This window comes from Dermacentor andersoni, chromosome 1, assembly GCF_023375885.2.
Source record: "Dermacentor andersoni chromosome 1, qqDerAnde1_hic_scaffold, whole genome shotgun sequence".
NCBI lineage: Eukaryota > Metazoa > Arthropoda > Arachnida > Ixodida > Ixodidae > Dermacentor > Dermacentor andersoni.
The window spans coordinates 228,319,305-228,342,744 of NC_092814.1; the positions used below are offsets into that span (position 1 = coordinate 228,319,305).

The 23,440-nt window shown below is 42.0% G+C and overlaps 1 protein-coding gene across 5 annotated transcripts in view; it reads left to right on the top strand.

Annotated features, from left to right (window-relative positions):
* LOC126548526 (SUN domain-containing ossification factor) overlaps positions 1-23,440 on the top strand; it is a 159,897-nt gene that overhangs the window by 132,442 nt on the left and 4,015 nt on the right. For 2 of the 5 annotated variants that reach the window (XM_050196747.3, XM_055063332.2), the window contains exons 13-16: positions 870-1,121; positions 8,701-8,805; positions 9,615-9,867; positions 23,045-23,115. In XM_050196747.3, the coding sequence (XP_050052704.1) occupies positions 870-1,121; positions 8,701-8,805; positions 9,615-9,867; positions 23,045-23,115 (681 nt within the window). Of the gene's footprint in view, positions 1-869; positions 1,122-8,700; positions 8,806-9,614; positions 9,868-14,912; positions 14,932-23,044; positions 23,116-23,207; positions 23,399-23,440 lie in introns of those variants that run through there. The other 3 variants (XM_055063335.2, XM_055063334.2, XM_055063333.2) reach the window with 3 other exon arrangements.

The following is a 23,440-nucleotide window of genomic DNA, read 5'->3' on the forward strand; positions in this document are numbered from 1 at the left end:
GAACACTCCCAGCCATCGCATCTGTGTGCTAGCTCAAGTGGATTTGCTTTCTGCCATGGCACATGCTGCAGAGCACATATCTTGACATACGGTGATGCCACTAACCAGCAAGCAGAGTGGGTTGGCACCACCACATCATAGGAAGCATGGGATGGAAATTATGTTGAATTTATTACGAGCCCTCTTTGATAATTTGTAAACCTGTGTCCATGTCATTCTTTTTTTTTCTCTTTTTCCGTGGTGCACGATTCCATTCCCTTGATGTAGTTATCTAGGTCGACTTGGAAATGTACGTATCTGAATGCTCAATAATTGTGCTAGAGTGATACCGTGTTCAAAGTTTTGGTAGCAAGCCATAGCTGACACAATATCACTGTGTACAGAAAAAAAAAAAAACACTTGCTGTGTGTGGTGCGGAGGTTTCTGGCTGGAATAGACGACTGCATACTACTCGGAATGCTGGTTGTATTTGGCAGGATTTCTTGGTAGCCTTAGCTCCTAGAGCAGGAGCATTAGCATTGAGCAGCCAGTGAGAATTGGTGTTACATCACCAATAGAATGAATTCCATGTAACTGAACAATTTTTCTATGACTCTCCCATTAGAGCAGATTCCATGGCTTATGTACCGATGGTGTAAAAATGGCAATGCTATATGGTAGCTATAACTATATGGCAGCGTTGAGTCATTCCTGACAAGCTGGGTCATTATGATGAGTTATCAGTTCTTGACACATGTGAAAGTTTTTTTTTCTTTTCTTTGCATTTTGTTATTGTGAAAACACAGCTTCCAGGAACTCGAGTAGCAGCCACAGGAGTGTTAAATTTCATGTAGTCATCATGACACACTGTTCCTTTTTACTTCGCACAGTTGCAGCTGAGGGAAGCAGGTGTTCGTGCTCCTCCCCCCGAAGCAGGCGCCTTAGCTCTAAGCAATCAGCGAGAATCTGTGTTCATGCGCATCAACAACCGCATCAAAGCTCTTGAACTGAATATGTCCCTGAGTGGACAGTACCTGGAAGAGCTGAGTCGCCGTTACCGGCATCAGATGGACGACATGCAGCGGGCCTTCAATCGCACTGTCAATGCACTCAACAAGACTGCTCAGAAGGCTGCTGAGAAGGTGAGAGTGCATCTCCTTATTGTCCCCAAAAGTTCCAGCTTTGCTCTCTCTCATAATCATCCTGAAAAAAATGATGTAGTCAGAGCACCTATAAATAAGACTTGACTTGACACCTGTTAGCTTTGCCTGTATGTGTGTTGCTACTCTCATGGTTCTACCTGCTTTCAATGTGGCAAGGAGTAGGAAGTGTTTTACATAAAACACTTGCTTCTTTTTTCCTGTGCTGAACTATTGCAACAACTGTTGCAAAGCAGTGATAACAGAATGTCATAGTCATTGTGATTGCAGTTGCCTTTTCTGTTTTGTGGAACCACCAAGCACAGTTAAGAGCACAGGGGTTTTATTTGTAGGTCCCTTTACTTGATCTACTCCATCATTCCTAATTCCTCTTCCTCATCTCTTAAGCTGTACCCCACTACTTGCTCATGTCTAAAACCAGCGACGTACCAGAAGAAGGAAAAAAAAGTTTACCACAGATGCCCCCCCCCTACGTACAAGTGGCTGGGGTCACTTGGAGAGGTGGTCAGACGGAGGTGTTGATAATGGAAGCCAGATTGATCCTTGTGATAGCAACTATGTCTTCACACCCATTGTGCAGGATTGTGAAAGGGTTTTCAGAACAATTGATGATGCGAAAAGGACCATCGTAGTGGGGCTGAAGAGAACGACAAGGTGTGTCAACATGGACAAAAATGTGTGAGGCTGTTTGCAGGTTTGAGGGTAGGAAAATGTTGTGCTTATTCGTGTCAGCAGATGTTGGCGATGAACACAAGTGTGCATGAAAATATATAGACGCTGGACGAAAGAAGATGGATCCGAAACAGTTGGCATAAATATGGGGTTGACGAGGTCACCGGCCAGATGGAGGGTGCAGCTGTACACCATCTCAGCTACAGAGCAGGCGAGTTCTGGTCAGAGTGTTGACCGAAGGCCGAGCAGCACGATCGGAAGGTGCAATACCCAATCCTCTGTGTGAGGCTGAGCAGCGAGTGCAGCTTTCAAGTGTCGATGTAGCCTCTCAACAATGCCGTTGGATGCAGAATGGTAAGCAGTTGTGTGAATGCGCACACAACCCAAAGGAATGTTACAGACGTGAAAAGTGCCCACTCAAACTGTCTGCCTCTATCAGTGGGCACCTTTGATGGCTTGTTTGGCAAAGGACCAATGATGTCCAAATTTGCCCAATGGAGGCTTGATGTGTCGTTGCACCTTGATACGTGAACACGCTGTACAAGTGTAGACCCAGGTGCGTATATCAGCGCGTATGCACGGCGAAATGTAACGTTCGGTGATAAGGTGTTGGTTGCGTAGCACATATGTCTGGATGGCAGATTGAGTGCAGTGTATGAAAAACAGCACGACGAAAAAGAACAGGAACATAAATGCGGGAACTGTTAGGTGGTCGGGAAAGTTGACTTGCTCCAAGCGGAGGGATGTCGAAAATCTGAGTCATTGAAGTTCGTCGTCGGATGCTTGGGCTGCTGTGGGTGAAAACAAGGAAATGTGGACAGGACTTGTCGTGGCATTGACAGTAATACGACTGAGAGTGTCTGCTGCTCTGTTAAGGCTGCCTTTGACGTAGCATATGTCTGCCATGAATTCGGTGATAAAAGCAAGATGCCAGAACTCTCTAGGAGTAGGGGGTGGCACTGCAGGAATGTAAAGCGGAAACAAGTGGTTTGTGGTCGGTAAGAATTAAAAATTGTTGTCCTACAAGGAAGTACCTGAAATGCTTCACTGCGAGGTAGGCCGTGAGGAGCTCTCGTCCGAAAGTACTGTATCAGCATTTAGTGTTGCATAACTTGTGAGAAAAGGAGATGGAGGCCCTTGCACCATTAATCCACTGATGAAGAGTGGCTCCCATGCTTCCAAAGAAGTGTCCACCATAAGTCTAGTGGGAGCAGTCTGTGAAGGGTGATGCAGGAAGGCGGCTTGTGCGAGTTCAGTCTTAACAGCGGCGAAAGCTTGATCAATGACTGTGTCCCAAGGAAGTGTGGTAGACTCAGCATTCAAAATGGAAAGGAGTACTTCAAGAGGCTGCATCAACTTGGAGCATGCAGGGATGAAATGGGGATAAAAATTGATGAGTCCGAGAAAACGTCGCAAGCTACGTGTGGACTTCAGTGGCGGGTAGTCGATGATGGCCTGGACCTTGTCAGGCAGTGGAGTGATTACATGATTGGTGATGTGATGTCCGAGAAAATGGATCTCCGGAAACCCAAACTGACATTTGTCAACATTGTTGATGGGATTAGAATCACGAAGTCGAGTGAAAAGATGACGTAGATGTGCTTTGTAAGTTTCAGCATCGCTGCTGGCGACGAGAAGATCGTTTGTGTAGGCAAAATAGAAAAATAAGCTTCTGGTGACTTCGTCTATAAAATGCTGAAAGGTTTGAGCTTCGTTGCGCAAACTGAAAGGCGTGTGTAAATACTCAAAAAGGCCAAATGGGGTAGTTATGGCAGTTTTGGAATGTCAGCTGCCTCATGCTTTCACAAGATCGATTTTCGAATATATTATTGTGCCGATTAAAAACGCAGTGCAATCCTGAATATTGGCTAGCAGGTATCGGTAAAGAACAGTGAACCGCATTCAGTGTGCGATAATCACCACAGGGCCACCAGTCATTGTTTTTCTTAGGCGCCATGTATACTGCTGACGACCACGAGCTTGATGACGGATGTATTATTTTTAGTTGCAACATATGCTCAAATTCATTGTGGACAACTTGAAGTTTATCAGGACACAGCCAGTGGGGGCGGCAGTGAATGGGTGGGCATTGGGTAACAATACAATGGGTTACAGTGTATTTAGGGGTTTTATCCATTGGAGACCATGTAGTAATCTCCAGAAACTCGTTAAGTAGAGCTACACACTCTAAGGTAGGCAGTTTGGTAAAAGTAGGGTTGAGAGCAGTAGCGTGCTACAGAAAACTGTTGACTAACAGACCCGTGATGTCGTCTACCAGGCGACAACGGCTCGTGTCTACGAGCAGATGAAAATGGCTAAAAAAATCAGCCCCTAAGATGGCATAGTAGACATCTGGTATCCAAAATAGCCATGGCAACCTTCTCTTACAACTGAGATCGAGGGTAAAAGATTTCTGTCCGTAAGTTGCGATGACGGAAGAGTTGATAGCTTGTAGGGGTGTTGATTTTGTGCGGAGACGCCGCTCAGCTTTGGACGCAGGAATTATGCTGACCTCCACACCAGTGTCTACCAACAAACACAGTCCTGTGGTTCGTTTAGTTATATGGAAAAGGCGGCTTGACGTATGTCCACGATCACCCGCTGCCGTTATTTACAACCAGCCTGAGCGTTTCCTGTGTGCCATGAACAGGGTGACACAAATCGAAGAGCTGGGGTGTGAAAATGTCGGTGGTAGTAGCACAGGCCCTGTGATGAAAAACTGCACTCAGGTTGTTGGAACAGCCATTGCATAGAAGGTGGCGTGATGAGTTGGATAGGGTTGGCTGTTGAAGTTGCGAGTGTTGCGCAATTCCTGACGCAAGTCAGTGACTTCAGATGCGAGCTCTTTTACTGTTTCCCGAAAGGAATCCGCTTCAGAAAGTGGCAAGCTACAGGCAGCATGATGATTTCCAGAGCGACGTCTGTCATATCGTCGGTGAGTTCCGACAAGGGCTTATGCTTAGCTGCGACGAGGGCTGTGCGTTTTGTTGGCTGGGAGACGTTGTAGAAACAACTCACGTAATATGGCCATGTCCAAGGAGTCTAGTTGGTCACCAGTGAGGTGTTGCAGGTAACGGAGAAACTGAGTTGGATATCAGTCTCTGAGCTCTTCGTTGTTCAGGAGCTGCTGAATACGCCGATGCACAGGCAGGACGAGACAGCAAAGAAGAGCTTCTTTGATTGTTGTATATGGCGTTTCCTGATGTGGCTGGACAAGGATGTGGCATATCTCAGCCATGGCCTGTAGCAGCAAAGCTTCAAGCTGGAGTTCATATTTGCAAAACTCCAACGTGACGCGATGACTGCAGAACTTGTTCTCAGCCTGTATGAACCGTATGTATGTGGGATCGGCGAGCCATAGAAGTGGCAGCGTAATGGTAGCTGTAGCTCCTGTAAAACCCATAGGCGATACCTCACCAGTTGCAGAGGTAGTAGGAGCGGAGTTGAGGTTGTCTGGAGTCTGGGTTTGCTCCATTGAAGGTTGCGTTCGTAGTCCAGGTCACCAGTAACTGTGAAACCACAAAGCACAGTTAAGAGCACGCAGGTTTTATTTGTACGTCCCTTCACTTGATCTACTCCATCGTTCCTAACTCCTCTTCCTCATCTATTAAGCCGTACCCCACTACTCACTGATGTCTAAAACCAGTAATGCGCCAGAAGAAGAAAAGCTTGCCACAGTTTTTTCCTTTGTATTATAATTAGCTTCGCCTTTCCTTTCTGGATTTACTTTGCATTTTACCATTGTCTATACTATCTTGGTAATTACTGCTGCAGCTTGTTTGTGCACATGCACATACTTTGCCAGACAGGTGACTAGGCATGTAGCCTGAGCTGTTGCTGTGCTGTGGTGGTGCTTTTGTGGCAGTTCTGTTGCTGCAAAACTTTAAGGATGAAGGCTAAGGTTCTGCTGCTCTGCAAAAGCATTGTAGCCTTAGTACCCAGGTAGGGTCAACTTCAGTCAGAGATGTTGCCTGCATGTATAAACAAAGCTGAATGTGTGCGCATTCAGCTTGATGTGTATGCATGTACGTGCATGCATTGGTGTGTGTATGAGGTCTGTTCCAAAAGTTTCTGTAGTGAGTCAGTAAAGGAGTGGGAGAGGATGTGGCAGTGCTGCTTTATGCACTCCAGAGGACTCCAGTGTGAGCTGGACTACTGTGCAAGATAAGCCAGAATTTTATGCATGCATTTTTGTGCAACCCATTATTGGTCTTCGTTTTAATGTACGGTATATGGACCAACATATGTAACAAAAGATCGGTATCAAGTTTCTTGTTAAATTGGGTAAGAACAGTGCAAAGATTTAGGTGTCGCAAGAGGGCCTACGTACAGAAAGGAAATGAAAGAACTGCCTTCATGTCGGCTCACCATTTTCGGGAAGACTGAGATAGTTCAGACATCGATAATGTGCATTCTTCCACATTCAGTGGCCCTAAATGAAAGAACTGCCTTCATGTTGGCCCACCATTTTTGGGAAGTCTGAGATAGTGCAGACATTGATCATGTGCATTCTCCCATATTCAGTGACTGTTGAGTGATTATCAGAAGCACTTTGTCTATATCAGGAGCATTTGGTTTGTGAAAGTTGTCTGTTCACATGATTTTGATGGAAAAAAAGGTTTGTGCCCAGATGGCACTGAGACTGCTCACTCCTTGGGAAGCATTTTGATGAAAGAATTATGTATTGATTGGAACACTTCGGGCAAAGGCAATATCTTCTTGCAAGGAGAGTTGTGACGAATCTTGGATTTACATATCATGTCAAGCTGAAGTTGCAGAGCAAGGAGTGAAAAAAATAAAGATGAGCCAAGCTAAAAAAAAGGCAAGCGTAAAGCTAAACTAAAGTCATGTTAATTGTGTTTTCTTTACTGCCATGTAATTTCGCGCCATGAATTCATAGGTGAAGCTCAAACTGTCACTGCAGAGTTCTATGTGAAGGTTTTGAAGCATCTGAAATAATGCATGTGCTTTGTGTCCAAATTCATCCACGAGAGGGACTGGATTCTGCACCAAGACAATGCCCCTGTGAATTCAACATTGAAAGTGCATGAGATTTTGGCTCGTAATTCCATCGCTGTGCTTAAACACCCTCCTTCCATATGTGCCGGATTTATACCCTGCGACTTTTTTTTGTTGTTGTTTTCCAAATGCAAAGTGGTCCTGTGGAGGCAGAATTTCAATGATGTCACAACAATTAAAAAAGAAGCAACATCACTGCTGAAGCACTGAAGAGAAGACTACTTCCAAGAGTGCATCTAGCAATGGAAGATGAGGTGGAATCAGTCTATTGTGTCTTATGGGGAATATCTGGAAGGTGACCACATTGATGAATCTGAATATTTTTGGACAACCTTTTTTTTTTTTTTCATGCACTGCACAAACTTTCTGGACAGACCTTGTCCTTTTTGGACAGCCTTTGGACATACCTCTTTGGGCAGGCGCAATGCACACACACAATGCCCATTGTACGGTTCTTAGGATACTACAGTATTTGAGGAGTGGCCATGCAGACACATTCAAAGAAAGGAAAAAAAGGAATGATTTTATTGAAAGCCTACAGCTAACATTAGTGCTGTTCTAGACACTGCCATTATTGCTTAATCTTCTAACTTTATGAACTTGTATCACTGCTGTCTGTTTAGTCAGCTGGTGGTAGTTACACAACCAAACGATTTACCATCTTTGTACCCCGAACTTATCGTGTCAAGGTACTCCATTGCAGGTGTCTCATGGTGCAGCACACCTTTGGAGAGTGTCATCATTTAACCCATGTTTGGGGTGGTAGAGAGGGGTGTATTTAGGTATCCATGGTGATGTTAGCCCATCCGCAACTGTTGCAATCAAATTGCCATTTTTCTTCAGGACACGATACCACACTGAAGAAAATAATGTAGCATGATGTGCGAGTATATTTGGCGAGAGGAGGAACTGGAGAAAATGTTAGATGCCCAGATAATCAGATTGTTAGTATCAGTTTTTGTGTTACTTGTAATAATAGTTTCAAAAGAAGACAAAACATTTCATCTTTGTGCAGACTGTAGAAGTACTCTTGAAGCTCAAAAAATTATTTTAATGGATTACAAACTCCAGCTTGCCAAAAGAATAACTTAGTGAAGTTTTTGACTGAAAACAGCTTGTCGTATCTAGCTGGAAGGGTGTGGTCAAATAATTGTGCCCGTAGGGACATCGGCAGTACTTTTATCTGTAGAACACCTCTGGTTAAGCTGTTATACAACAGAGAAATGAGACCGTGGTGGTTTTTAACTCTAGGGTGCTGAAGTAATGTTTGAAGTGAAGGATGTAGCTCTGATGTTCTAGCAGAAAGAATGTGCCAGAGATAATTAGCTATGTGGTTAATGTATTCTTGAGTGGCTTCTGGTGGATATATGCTGAAACAGAGTGGTCAGCGACTTAATAGATGAAGCAGCAGCAAAAGAGCCTTGTCAATTTGAAATTTTTGTTCATCCTTGCACATAAAAAGGTACACAAGCTTCTAGTTCTTGATAAAAAGTGCTTGGCACAACCACTTGATGCCACTGACATAAATTTCCAGTAAACAGATTTGTTGTAAATTGAGCGATTTATAATCGCAGCCTTAAAGCAGTTGAATGAAAGAATCTCAGTTCATCACCTACTGAGTAGGTCATAACGTGAAAGGCATGGCTAAAATTTGGGAAGATACATTTTGGTGCACTTGTGCCCAAAATAACCAATTCAAAATATTTAAATAGGTACTGCACAACCATGCTAGCTGCTATGCATTCACAGTGTGTATTCCATATTATTCAGCTGTTATCGCTCATCCATTTGTGTCACTAACCATCTTGATGCATGAAAGCAAATTGTGTGTGCATTTTTCCTCCAACTTTTCTCGCATTTTGTGTTACAGGACCTTCGTCAGCAAGAGACCTTGGTGCAGCTTCAGCAGCAGCTGGACAATCTGACTCAAGTAGTAAATACTCTGCTAGCAGAGCGCCAAACACTGAGCAAGCAGGTACGTGATTGTCTGCTCTCTAACATGACCAAGAGCAAGCAGTGGTTCCCTCGCTATGAATCACTGCAAAAAGCTCAGAGTTCAGCAAACAATTTGTGTAAATAGAAGTAGCATGATATGGCTTGCTTCTTCCCAGCACTGGCAAGTAGTGTAGCATAAAATTGCAAAAAGCTTTTAGAGTGCAGCTCTTAGGAGCCCATTCCTGCATCGGCGTGCATTGGCATCCCTTGGCGTAACCGAGCAAACGAGCCCAGCAAAGGATGAAAGAGTGAATGCGGAACGCAGCGGCAGATGAAAGGCCGCAAGAGCAAGGAAAGCGGAGGGGAAGAGTATGGTGAAAGGCTGAGGAGGAGAGCGAAGTGCCACACAAGACCTGCTCCACGGCAGTGACCAGGCATGCGACGAGTGCGTCCACTGATACAATACATGGAAACAAAACACTGGCGTGGGCTTCAAACCCACTGTGCTTGCATTACTTCGCCTGCGCTGCCGCCACTAGAGAATGTGCGCCACGTGAGCCATGCATTCCCTTAGTCGCGTTTTCTTTCTGAACAGTGGGCGACACAACTGGTGGAAATGCTTCGTCTGCCGCTGCTGCTAAGCGAGCTGCCTGTGCAGAGGCTCAGCACCGCCACTGAGAGGACCCTGTCATTGAGAACAAATTCTTTGCCACAATATATCGCGAATTCAAAACACCTAAACAGCTGTGCTCAAAATTTGCATTAGGGAGTATCGTAATTGTCAGTGAATTTTTTCGAAGCAGATAAGGAGCCATCTGTGGTTCAACATTTGACTGCACATTTTCCCAGATCTTCGAGAGCCACATTTGCCTGATCCTGATTGAGGCCATCATCTTGGCTACGGTGTTCTCATTGTGCCTGCGCCGCATACGTACCTCACCAGCCATGCTGGCGCAGCAGGAGAGTGCAGTCCGGCCCCTGACCCCTGGCCGCCTGGTACTGAAGCGACGCACAGCATCTGTCGGCCATGAGGAGCGCATTGAGGAACTTGCCACTGTGGCAGAGAAGAAGCAGAGGCCTAGTAATGAAGACTTAGGCACAAGTGGGTGTCCCTATATGAAGCTATTTCAGAACAGAAAATTTGCTTAGTGCAAGTGCATGCACTGTGTTCTTGACTGATCGCATTCAATAGTACCTTTATCTTTGCACTACATAATATCCAGTATGGTGCCTCATCAAATAGCGAAAAGCATTTTGCTGTGATATGATGTCTTGTTGATGCATGAACAATGTCACCGTTGTAAAAACAACATTTGCTGAGGACGTACACACCCCACAGCTATCTCTCGTAATGACAGTTCCACTACTCAAGGTCGCTGGTGTGCAGTGAAAATGATGTCTCCCAGAGGTGATAATTCAGCAACGAGGCCCTATAGCATGCCCATTCAGAAACTTTTAAGTCTCACCTGTGTGCCAGACTTTCAAGTTTAGCTGTGCTGAAGCAAGTATATTTGCTATGATAAATAAGTAAAATTATGCCTTGTGTAAGATTTTAGGCCAGCTGGTTATAGAAAGATGAAAAATGTAGCTTCAAAAGGAGACTAACAATTGGAAAGGAGTGATCATAACCCTTTTCTGTTGCCTGCTGTAGTGCGATTGCTTCCTTCCTCCCCTCCCCCTTTAGCACTATTCTCTTCATAGACGCAGGCATGTTTGTATGATTAACCTGATTTTGCAGGCACTTTATTCATGATATGTTCAGTAGTAATGTGGTATGTTTCATAGAGAAGTGAAAAAGTAAAAGTACATATTATAGATTATAGTAATTGTTACTGGTGTTACTATATATTATAGTAATTTATAGATTGACATTTAGTCGATAAGTATATCTATGAGGTTAAAATGATAAGGGCTCATGAGGTTGTGGTTTTCCAAGTTTAATAAAATAAAAAGCAACAAAAATCATCCATCAATTAAAAGATAAAAGCTGGAATGGTAGAACTGGTACCATCATTCCTTTTAAATTTTTGTCCTTCTAAGATGATTTATCTCCAGATGGGTGTGATGCTGTGGCTGTTGTATGCGTAAGCACTAAGTAACAAAGAGTTGTTTTATCTCTTTATTTTGATAAATGTTGTGGTAGGGTGAAAAAAAAGAAATGATGGTTGTAATATGTATGGGATATGTCAACACTGCTACATCTAAAGGAATTTTAAAGAAGCAGTATTGTGAAATTTTTTTTAGAAAGGAAGCTTCATTTTTTTATATACAAATTCTGACTGATTTATTGTAACCTACAACCCTCAAAGAGTAAATTAAGCAATGCTGTTTTCAAAACATTACTGTCAAAAATCATGTATATGCAATACACAATCTGACAATAGCCATGTAGGGCTGCAGCTGTTAGAAGTGTAAAAAACTTTTTGTGTGCCAAATTATGCTTATAACCTTCAATGCTCTTACACGTGGTGTATACAGATCCTCTAATAGGCCGGTCCTATACTGCATATTTTTAATTGAAGATGCCACACATACCGTCTATCAGATGGAGCGCTGGGTAAATGTAATGTTTTGCACAGAGAAGGGTCAGCTTTGGAGGCCTACACATTTACCAAAGTTATGCTAAAATTTATAGAAGTTCACTCATTTTGTTCACAGAGACACTGCACTATTCTGCAGTTTTTAATGGGATGCTTAACTGTGCACCCTGCAACGAAAAAGGAAACACTAGGGATGATTCAACGAGAAGAAAGGGGTTAACCGAGGGACCCGATTTTTATTAATCATATCATAAGAAGCCAACAAACATTCACACCAAGGAAAACATAGTGGAAATTACTTGTACTTAATAAATGAACCAAAGAAATGACAAATTAATGGAAATGAAAGTGGACGAAAAAAACAACTTGCCGTAGGTGGGGAACGATCCCACATCTTCGCATTACACGTGCGATGCTCTACCATTTGAACTACCACGGCACTGTTTACCCGTCCACTTTCTTGGGTATTTATGTTTCCTACCAGAACCCTGGGAGTGTTAGCCAGCACCACCACTCACAAACCTTGGCGGCGGATGTGGAACATCCTTTCTGCTGCAGGCGTCACGAGTACGTGATCTTTTTTGGGTGAAGGCAACTGCTCAATAAACCCACACATGCTACCTGAAGGCATCAATGTTGTTTGTTGGCTTCTTATGATTATTAAAAATGGGGTCCCTCTGTTAACCCCCTTTCTTCTCATTTATCACATAACGAGGGTCTCAAATCCGGCAACATTGATGCTTTCAGGTAGCATGTGTGGCTTTAATGACCAGTTGCCTTCACCCAAAAACGATCACGTACTCATGACGCCTCCGGCAGAAAGGATGTTCCACATCCGCCGCCAAGGTTTGTGAGTGGTGGCGCTGGCTAACACTCCCAGGGTTCTAGTAGGAAACGTAAATACCCAAGAAAGTGGACAGGAAAACGGCGCCGCGGTAGCTCGATTGGTAGAGCATTGCACACATAATGCGAAGACGTGGGATCGTTCCCCACCTGCGGCAAGTTGTTTTTTCATCCACTTTGATTTCCATTAATATGTAATTTCTTTGGTTCATTCATTAAGTACAAGTAATTTCTCCTATGTTGTCCTTGGTGTCAACGTTTGTTGGCTTCTTATGATTAATAGAGATGATTCAAGAAGCACATGACCATCACTCAGTTGCTGTGAAGACAGCATTGCAAAACTTAGCAATCTGGTGTCTTCATAATGCCAAACCACTGTCTAGGTGTTTGATTATGCATAAACCATGACAGAAACCAGCTAAATGTTAATGAAGATGCCATCAAAAAAAATAAAAAGCCATGCAATGCTTATTGAAAGCTCATCCTTTCCCACTGTCCCATTGACAAAAACACTGGCCCACCAGGCTGTGTGTTAGTGACAGAGTTCCTAGCCATGCCTGAGGTCGTCAGCATCAGCTACTTACCCTATTTTGGGAACTGCATTGTTTCCGCCTTCCTTTTCTTCTTCACTATGAATATGGCCTCAAAAAGTTGTTTCATTAACATTTGGAGGATGCCAAGGAAGCCTTGACAGCACAACATAAAGTCTCGGTGAGTGACTTAAGAAAGAACTTCTGGAGAAGTGAAGGTGCACATAATGGAGGAGGACTATACTCTGTTCAGCCACGTGAAAAACATGGACAATGAAGCCAGAGAAAGCATGGGGGAAATTAATCATTGAAATGAAGGAAGTAATAGGGGACAAAAGGACAACTTGCTGTGGGTAATAACCAAACTTGCATCTTTTCATATGTGTGCGATTCTTTGCCAATTAAGCTACTGCGGCAGCCAGCCTCTGATCCACTTTTTTTTTTTTTTTTTAATTTTCATGCATGTGTACATGATTAGCACTGCTCATGGTGGTGGCAGCACATATGGGACATTCTTTTAACTGCAGGCATCATGTGTATGGCTGTCAACATTATCATCCTAAGCCTATCTTTATGTTGACTTCAGGACAATGGCCTCTTCCAGTGGTCTCCAATTACTGCTGTCTTGTGCTAGTTGATTCCAAGTTATGCATGCAAATTTCCTTATGTCATCACACCACCCAATTTTATGGCATCCTCAACTGCACTTATCTTACCTTGGCACCCATTCTGTAACTCTAATAGGCCATCGGTTGTCTGCCCGACGCATTAGATGACCCAGCTCCAATTTTTTCTCTCAATGTCTACTAAAATATCGGCTATCCCCGTTTGCTCTCTAATCCATACCGCTGTCTTCCTGTCTCTTTAATGTTATGCCTAAAGTTTTTTGTTCCATCACTCATTGTGCGGCTCCTAAAGTTTTCAAGCCTCTTTGTTAAAAGCTTTTGTGGTAAAAAAAAATTTTCACATCCACTGCCATGGCCATGAGCAGCCCTAGCTAACACTTGCAAGGCTAATCCTGGACACATGCATGAACACCCAAAAAAGTGAATGCAAGGATGCTGCCCGCAGTAACTTAATTGGCAAAGCACCACATGTGTAACGCAGATGATATGGGTTCAGCTCGCACCTTCAGCAAGTTGTCTTTTCATCTACTTTTATTTCCCTTTTCTTTATTATTTGTACATTGAAATTAAAGATGATTAATTTCCCCTATGCTTCCTCTGGCTTTTTTGTCTGTTTTCTTCATATGGTTGCAACAAACAAAAAAAATCGAGCCCTCAGATCCCCTCATTCTTCTCACTCACACTCTGTTGAACTACCACAAATGTTTGCCTCTGCAACTTAAGTTCTACTTTTTTGTACTATCTGCAGTTGTGAAGCATTATTGTACGACAATATATTTTGCTGTTGTATGCCACACAAGGAAAAGGCTTAATTGTGAAGACCAATTACAATATAAGAACATATGCTTGTTAAATTAAGTTTCATCATAGATTTATTAGTAACAGACCATTAGAGGAGCTTGGAGGCATGTCTCCCTTTAAATCAAAACTGCAATAAGAAATAATAAATATGATGAGGAAAAAGGTCTTTCAAAGAAGCAGGATTGAACAGTGAAAAAGATTTGGCAAGTGTTACATTGAGGTTCTATTGTATTTCACTAATTCAAAACAGGTTTTGATCATTTCTAGATACAGCAACTAACGAAACATTAACGTCGGGAATAAAGTGCTAGGTTTCCAAGGAATTCAAGCAGGAACAATAGAGTGGTTTCAGTCATTTATGCAGGGCTTTCATTAGCACTGTCATTTGGCCAAATGCTGTCAAATTGTGTATTAATTAATAACCTCATTGCTGAATTTGCTTTGAAAACAAAGAAAAAGGAAAACTTCAGCTTTTAATAGCAAAACAAAACAAATATTCTATAAGTGCCTTTGGTAACTATCACTCTTAGTAAGACCACAAAAATCAGGCCACTATCTGGTCTACTTTCTTTTTCATTGTAGACTGTTGGAAAAGTAGCAGCTTCAAACTGAAATTGATGCAATAGCTGTTTCTTTTCTGTGAAGAAAATTTCTTGGTTATGTAGAGATTCTGTGGAGTTTGCTTCTGCTGCCAGTATGCTGGTACTGCATGAGCTGCATTTACCAGGGCACATGCAAAGCATGTGCTCATATCACGTGCTTTACTCTAATTGTGCTTATTTCTTCTTTTAAATGGCTGCTCATTAGGAGCTGCTAATTTTTCAGGGTAAGGGCATGTCATGCTGATCTTTTTTAGTCTTGAGTCTGTTGTTAGCCTATGATCTCTGCCCATCAACCTAGCAAAAAGACAACGATGTATTATGACCAGCTCATCTAATGCAACATAACTGTTGTGTTTTATTATATTGCAAACCACTGTGGGGAAAGCATTGGCTGGTGCAGCATGATTGGTGAACACGAATTCCATTGTGGGTGGGAGCACCAGCACTACGACACCTATCACAGCCCAGACTTTACGATGTAGACCTTGACATGTCAGTGTTGCGAAACAGCAATTGGCATACCGCTCCAAAGCATAAGTGCAAGCATGCATGCTGCACTATTTCTGTAAGCAGCTTCTCTTTCATTATTTCAGAGAGGCAGAACTGGATGTGAATATGATGGGGCATGTCTTGGATCGAGGTTTATGTTCTGCATACATAAGGAGAGAAAGAGACGTTTCCTGCCCACATTCTATAAACAGTACAAAAATCAGAGTGGAAATATTGTAAACTTCTTAATTGACATCATTAGTTTTTAAGGTGTTCAATATTGATAGTTCTCCACCAGACCGAACATAAAATTACATATCGCAAAATATTTTTGGCTAATCACTTGGAACACAACACTCTGGCAGCGCTAAAGAAGCTCTCTAGGGGACAGCTAAGCTTTACCATAAGATTGAACTGGTTCCAGTATGTACAGTCAAGCTGGTTATTACTGTTAGGGCTTGCTTATCTTCAAAATACAGATTGAACACTATGCTACGCAACATTTTGTGCTCCTAAAGCACTCTGAAATAACCTGTTGAGATTCCATTAGGCAATGCTAAATTGAACACAGGAGTATGCCTATCTCACATAGCTTTTTAATAGCAAGACCTACCTAAAATACTGTATGTGTGTATAAATTTAAGGGCAGGGAACTTAGCAGGTTTTGAGTAATTATTGTTGAGTTGCAGAAGTGTGCTTCATTTGTAAGCCTGCTTAAAGAAAAAATCACTTCAATGTCATACAACTAAATCTCTATATCAGACTAATTTATGCAAAATGTTGCTGTATTAACAGATTTGCTGAAACATTCATTGTAATTTGCTGCTGTAACAAATCTGCAGACATTCGCTATAATTAAGAAGACTGTAAGATGGCAGTATGAAAATATATATTTTTTTTAATGTTTATACAGCCTTGAACAGAAAGTTTAAGCATTCACAGTATATTGAACATAATACGCTGTCACTGTCATGTGATAGACTTTTTCATATTGTGTTCTTGGGGGGGGTGGGGGGGGGTAATGCAAGCCTGCAGTGTGCACTTTTATTGTAAAGTAACAGCTAAAATGAGTTGATTACTGCATTCTGTAATATTTTGGGTTCCTCTTGGTTGTTTGCTAGGAAACCAGTGCCACCCCACTGCCAGGCCAACTGTAGAAACAAAGAAACACTCCTTTTTCAGAATAGTATTGTGTATTTTGCAACTTACTTGTAAAGGTGTAGCTTCTCAAAGCACAGAAGCTTTTGGAGCATGGAAGCTGTGAGAAAACTGAATTTCCTTATAGCCTAAGCAAGCAGCGAGAAGTTGTGCTCTCTGATTTCACTAGAAACACTCAAAGGAGCTGATAAAAGTAGTGCTATGATGTGGAACCAGAGAATGTCCTACCATTTCATACATATTTAAAAGCTATGTCTGCACCAGTATTGATTGTCATGCCTCATTCTATCAAGAGATGTTATTCAGCTCGCTGATTCGCTTTACTTTTATGTTGTTTGGTGCTGTACACCTCTGTGTCAGAGTTGGCTTGAGGTTAAAGACTGTGAGGATGTGCATATGCTTAATGCTGGCGGTACTTGTGTGGATTCCAAGGGTTCAGTGATTCACCTCAAGAATGTACAGTATTAGAATTATTTAGTTTCGTCAGGCTCTGCCAGACATGCATGCTCGTAGAACATGATGTTATCCCACAGAGGATCCATAGGCAGCATTTACCCCTACTGATCTCCATGGATTTTCCTCAGATACTGCAGGCATATTGAAAAAAAACATTCGTTTTTCATATATCTGAAAATAACAGAGGCCTAGTCGTGTTGAAGACATATCTGTTCGAAATATTTACACCTGATAGTGCATGTGTTAAAGTTGTTTACAGTTCTGATTGAAACTTTGCAGTAGTAAAGTACGTAATTTGAAAAACATGCTGTAAAAGTTTGAGTTGTGACTGAATGAAGGTGCCACAAAAAACTAACTTTGTAAGTGCAACATTTTAAAATGTTTGTGCCCCAATGATGGGAAATAATCAGTTTGTTTTATTTCTTACCCGGGTCGGTCCAGAGAAGCACTTTGAGAAAACAATATGTTTTAGGCTGAAACTTTCTACAAATAAAACAGGTATTTGTAAAAATACATTGTGCAGGCTGGTGGAATTTAAAGTTGTAGTGTGAAAGAAGCCATAAAAAATGATTAAATTTGTAATTGGTATGGATCCTGCAGTTTGCTGGGAAACTAAAATGTCTTTGTGAAAGAACTATACTCGGTGCATTGGATAGAAATCTTGAAGTATTTACAGTGTGTACTTGGGAGAACATGCTGGTGCAATTTCAACTGTAGGGCAAATGGGGAAGTCTCAATAAATTAACGTAGTACTGCAGGAGTTGTAAACATTTCTGAGTAACAAAATGAGTTTGAAATTTCTGCTGTAAAAGAATGTGCAGATATCTTGAGATGAAACTTTGTCCACATATAGTTTGTAGCTCTGTTATTTTAGCTTATATTTTCCAACAGTCATTGGACACAGGCACACTTTCTAAGCAATGGAAAATTGGAAAGATCGTTCTACTTCATAAATCCGGGAGCATGAATTCTCATGCTAATTGTCACCCATATTTATCACTACTACATGAGCATATAATTTTCACCACTCTAATCAGCTTTCTCGAGAGTAATTCATTTTTCTCGTCTGTACAACATGGTTTCCGCAAACCATATTCATGCGAAACTCAACTAACTTCTTTCACAGATAACTTGCATCATATACTTGAGAGGTCATCAGTCACTGATTGCATCTTTTTAGACTTTTCAAAAGCATTCGATAAAGTTCGCCATGATTTGCTATTACTGCCAATAATTAGGTGACCTAATTATTGGCAGTAACTTATTGAAACGGATAGAATGTTTTCTCATTAATTGTTAACAATTTGTTAATGTACGTTCTGGTATACCACAAGGTTCCGTTCTTGGACCACTACTATTCCTAACTTATATCAGTGATCTTCTTTCTTATGTGTTGTTTAACATACATTTATTCGCTGATGACTGTGTTGTTCTTCATGAGGTTAAAAACGATTATGATGTTAACATGCTATAGCACGACCTTACGGCTAGAGCTCATTGGTGCAACCAATGGCTAATGGAACTGAACTTTAACAAATGCAAGGATATGTGTGTCACCCTTACTTCTACTCCTTTTCCAGTATACTATCTAAATGACATTGCACTTTAATGTGTCAATTCTTATAAGTACTTAGGCATCCACATCACACCTGATCTAACTTGAAGACTTCATATAGATTACATAATCAATAACGCTAACAAAATGTTAGGTTACCTGCAATGTAAATTTTCTTACACTCCATCTTCTTTGAAATTAGTTCTTTATAAATTAATTTTTTCGTAATTAATTCGTCCTAAACTAGTATACTCAACAGCAGTGTGGGATTCTAGCCAAAACTACTTGATTACTTCCTTAAAACGTGTTCAGAATGACTGTGTTCGTTTAATTTTCTCCAACTTTAACTGAGGGCCAAGCTTACAGCAATGAAAACTAATTTGAATCTTCCATTGTTGACTTCATGGCGAAAGATTTGCCGGCTCACTTGATTCTACAAGTTATATTATCATTCCACCTTGCACAATAACTTCTTCCATAGTCCCATTTATATATCGCGTCGCATGAATCATCTCCAAAAAGTAGGCACCTCCTTATACCGAACAGCCTGTTTATTCATTCCCTGCACTTCTAAAGAATGGAACGACCTTCCCAATGAAATTATATCTATTACTGACATCAATAATTTTCGCAAAGTTTTGGTTGGTATTGTATGAACACTGACAGTTCTGTGTTTCATATTTACTAACAATTTTATTTTTTGTTTCTTAGCAAACACTGTATACCGTATTTACTTGCATAATGATCGCACTCGTGTAATGATCGCACCCCTGAATTTTGTCAAAATTCAATCTTTTTTCTTTCCCGTGTAATGATCACACCCCGAACTTGCCGCAGCGATATGTCGTGTGCCAAGTCTAGTTAATGATGATTGCGCTTACAATCTGTCAAATGCTGTCGAATGCTACGCAAACGACTCTTCAAGGCATACCATGTGGTCTGCACCAAACATTCCAAACATTCTTAAGCAGATGCCCCATTTCATTCCTTTCATCACTTTCTGCATTTCCATGAAAAAAAAAAAAAAAAAGCTACGACCAAACTTGCCTTGGCTTTATTACTTTAGAATGGTTGTGGTCAACAACAACAACAAAAAAGGCGCCTTTCGATTCTTCTCTTCTGCACTCGTGGGCACGCAAAAAATCACGAGCGGCAACGATAGTAGCCATGCTTACACTGATACATTAGAAGTGTACCTTATTCATATGCCGACACTTGTAACACAGCTAAGATATTCGCCCACCCTTAGCGGAAACGTGCCGTATTAGGATAGTAGTGAAGACAAATGCTGGAGTTTCCACAGCATGCCCGCCATGTGTTTCTATGTCACTGGCAGCTAAGCGTGCCCATTTCCTTTTCTGTCCCCTCAAAGTGGACATGGCTACGTTACTGCCGCAAACTTGCCGATATTAACAGTATTATTCATTACTGGTATGGAAGAAACTGTTTCAATGCCCGTAATGTACTCATAGAGAAGAAAAAAAAATCTAGTTCGGCGTATTTGGCTTGCCCCGCCGGCCGCCATTTTTGTTTTGGTGTCCCGTACTGTTACAACGGCAGCCGCCTGTTTGTTGACCTGTTGTCATCCCGCAACAAACGCGAGATGGAAAAATTTGTTTTTCTTTTCGCGGGAAATTTAATCCGCGTAGTGATGGCACCCCTGAATTTGCACCAATATTTTTGACGAAAAAGTGTGATCATTATGCGAGTAAATACGGTACATAGGAACAAGCATTTATGTACACTCGCCCACAAAATATTTCAGGGTGCGCGAGTGTGTGGCAAAACGGCCTTCCGCGCCTTCTAGCGGCGCACCCCTGTTGCCGAAACCGACACCTGTGCGCATGCGTCTCCCTCTGGGACTGCAAGCGTACATGTTTCCGCGCCGACGATAACAGAGTTCAGCCGCAAGGTGCCCCTCTTGTGATTGGCGCTGTGGTGGCTTTGACGAGCAAAATTATGTGAAGCATGAGCTTGCGCGCACTGTTGCGGCCACTTTTTGTCGAGTCACGAGCGCAGACGCATAGTGCCCGGTGGCGAATGCAACAAGTCATTTTTTTTTTCTTCTCCGCTGTGCCTTTTCATGGCCAGTCTTCATTGTTCCTTTCTTATTGTGAACGGGGCGCTCTCCCGCAGAAGAACATGGCAGAAGACGCGTTCTATAGAAGGAGACAGGCAAGACGAAAATGAACTCATTATTTCCATTATATACAACAAGTTTTGCCTGTCGAAGCTGCCACAGTGCCAATCGCAAGAGGGGCACCTTGCAGCTGGACTCGGTTATTGCCGGCCCGCAAGGAGGAAGCATGGAAATACACATGCTTGCAGTCCCGGAGGGTACGCGCGTCGCGCAGGCATTGGTCTCGACAACAGGGGTGCACTGCTAGAAGGCACGGAGGGCCATTTTGCCACACGTTCGCACACCCCGCAATATTTTGTGGGTGAGTGTACCTACATTTTTTCACATTGTCTGCTTTAGCTTTCTTTCTGCCCAGTCCCATCTGTCCTTCTACCCAGGCCCTGAGGGTAATAAATATATAAATAAATAAAACCCTCTCGACATTGAAATATGTTAAAAGTTTCTATCAGCATACAGAAAGGCTTATATCACAGCATTAATTGCAAGAGGGTAGATTTTCAAGGTTGTCAGTAGGAGAATTACACCTGGCATTCGAAGGGATAATTAGATAACCGCTATCACCGGAAGAGCCATAGCACTGGGCTTAGTGCAGAGCGAGACCAGTATTCAGAAAAGCATGTACAGTGCTCACGGAATGAAACGCGACAGCGAGTATTTGGTAGAACCCAGCATATGTGCAGAGAACTCGAGAGTACCATGTCATGTCGCTATGAATCTGGTCACCAAAGGTGACTAGGACTCCGCTCTAAGTGTACGCACTAAAGTTACGTCGATGTGACACGAACTGCAGCCGGTGGACACGAAAGTATGGGCATTAGTTAGCCCTAAATTGACGCGTTTCATTCCGTGAGCACTGTACGCACACCTAGGGTCTCTCTCAATTGAATTCATGCTCAAGGGGGTTTGGGGGGTCATACTAACAGGCTAGTTACACCAATAGCTTTGCTGGAAATAAATTATCCTGCAAGGTCAGGACAAGTCTGCAGTGTTTTTCCCTATAATGCCTAATGAAAGTTTATTTACTAGTTCCTTAATTAAGCTTTCTTTATTCTAGGTGTACTAAATGATGCTTATTTACTCTAGATGACTTCATGTGTTTGGCAATTCTATTTCGCTGAACTGCTGATTAGCTAGCAAGCTTGTAAAGACCAGTTATATTTCTTATAAATGAAGTCTGCTGTAGATGCTTTACGACATTTGGTTTTATACCACTGTCTGAATGTGTCGATTGGAAGCCTTGCGCCTCTGTTGTTGCTGCCCTTTTACAGAGAGTGTGAGCATATAAAACATTTGAACACTGGTGCTAGTGTAAACGTGGGAACTACTGAATGATGAAAATTGTGCAGGTATTTTCTGCACCATGCCCCAAGCTGTGCTTCCAATTTATAGCAAAGTTTCTAAATGACAGGACTTATGTTTTTGAGCCACAATTAGTTGTGCCTAATCAACCTCATGAAGTCCGAATGGCATTGTGTCTTCACACATGCAGATTAATGTCAACAGGGTTTTTTTTTTTGTATGTGGGTATTTTATCATAGTAATGGAACATTTCTACAAAGGTTAATTTTAATGCAGTTTTTGAATACAGTAATTCGAACATCAAATAACTGGAACCAGTTGAACAGAATAACTTGAACAGATATTATCAAAGTTGAATTCACCGAAGTAGCTTTTATTTAGTAGTGAATGCATGTGTGTGTGTGTGTGTGTTTTTTTTTTTTTTAATACAAACTTTATCGCTACTTGCAATTCATGTTTTCTATACCATTCTGACACTTGCTTGTTGCTATAGTTGAGCACATGCACAAACCTGGAAGTCACACAGGATTTGATGTGCACCCATATGCTCACAGTATGCAGACTTTCCAGAATACAGTGAAAATATTGCTTTTGTTATGTGACCCATGAACCAGTTTATAGGCTGTTCAGAGCAGACAAGTGTTCATCTATGAGGGCTGTGTTGCAGTTTATTTGCTTTAAGGGCACAGTAGACATTTGCAGTTGTGTTCACAGAGTGAAGTAGAATACTTTGATAGTTTCCATTAAGAGCAGTACTACTTTTGCTGTCATGCCCAAGAATGAAATGCCTGGCAAAAGAAAAAAAAAGAGACATCTGGGGTTTTACGTGCTAAAACCAAGATGTGATTATGAGGCACACCGTAGGGGGATCTCCGGGTTAATTTGGACCACCTGGGGTTCTTTAATGTGCAACCAATGCATGGTGCATGGGCATTTTTGCATTTCACCTCCGTTGAAATGCAGTCGCCATGGCCATGATTCGATCCCGCACCCTCGGGCTTAATAGTGCAACGCCATAGCCACTACGCCACCACGGCGGGCGATACTGAGGAGTGAAGGCAAATGGTCAACCCTATCAACAGTTCAGCCAAACTAATAACCTGTCACTTTTGTATTGGTCCACCATGAACAGCTTCATGTTGTTTTCATGATGTTTTCATGATGTTTTCATGGCACTTAGCCAACTACTATTGCTTACCAAACATACTTTATTTTTCTTTCTCTCTATTGCTTTTCACAGACAACAGCTTTGTCATTGTGGAACCTACAATGCCCATTGTTGTGGAAGCCCCACCAGCTCCAAAGGAAAAGGTAACTACTGCAGTTCCCATGTCTTGCCTTGCCTTGCTTTCCATACCTGCTTGAGCCTCACCTGCCTTCTGCTTTCCTGGCGCTCTTTTCAGGCAAAGAAACATAAGGGCAAAAAGCGAAAGTACTATACGTGAGACAAGCCAGAAACACACATACATCCAACAGCTGCTCATTGTCTCAAAAAGATCTCTTAGTCAAGTTCCTTTTTACAACTGCCATATTTAATATTTTTTCTGCTTGAAAAAGACTGTGATATCTAATAAAATTTTCTTTATGGACTGAGGGTGTTGTTTCTCTGTCAGAATAGTGAAACAATATGCACACG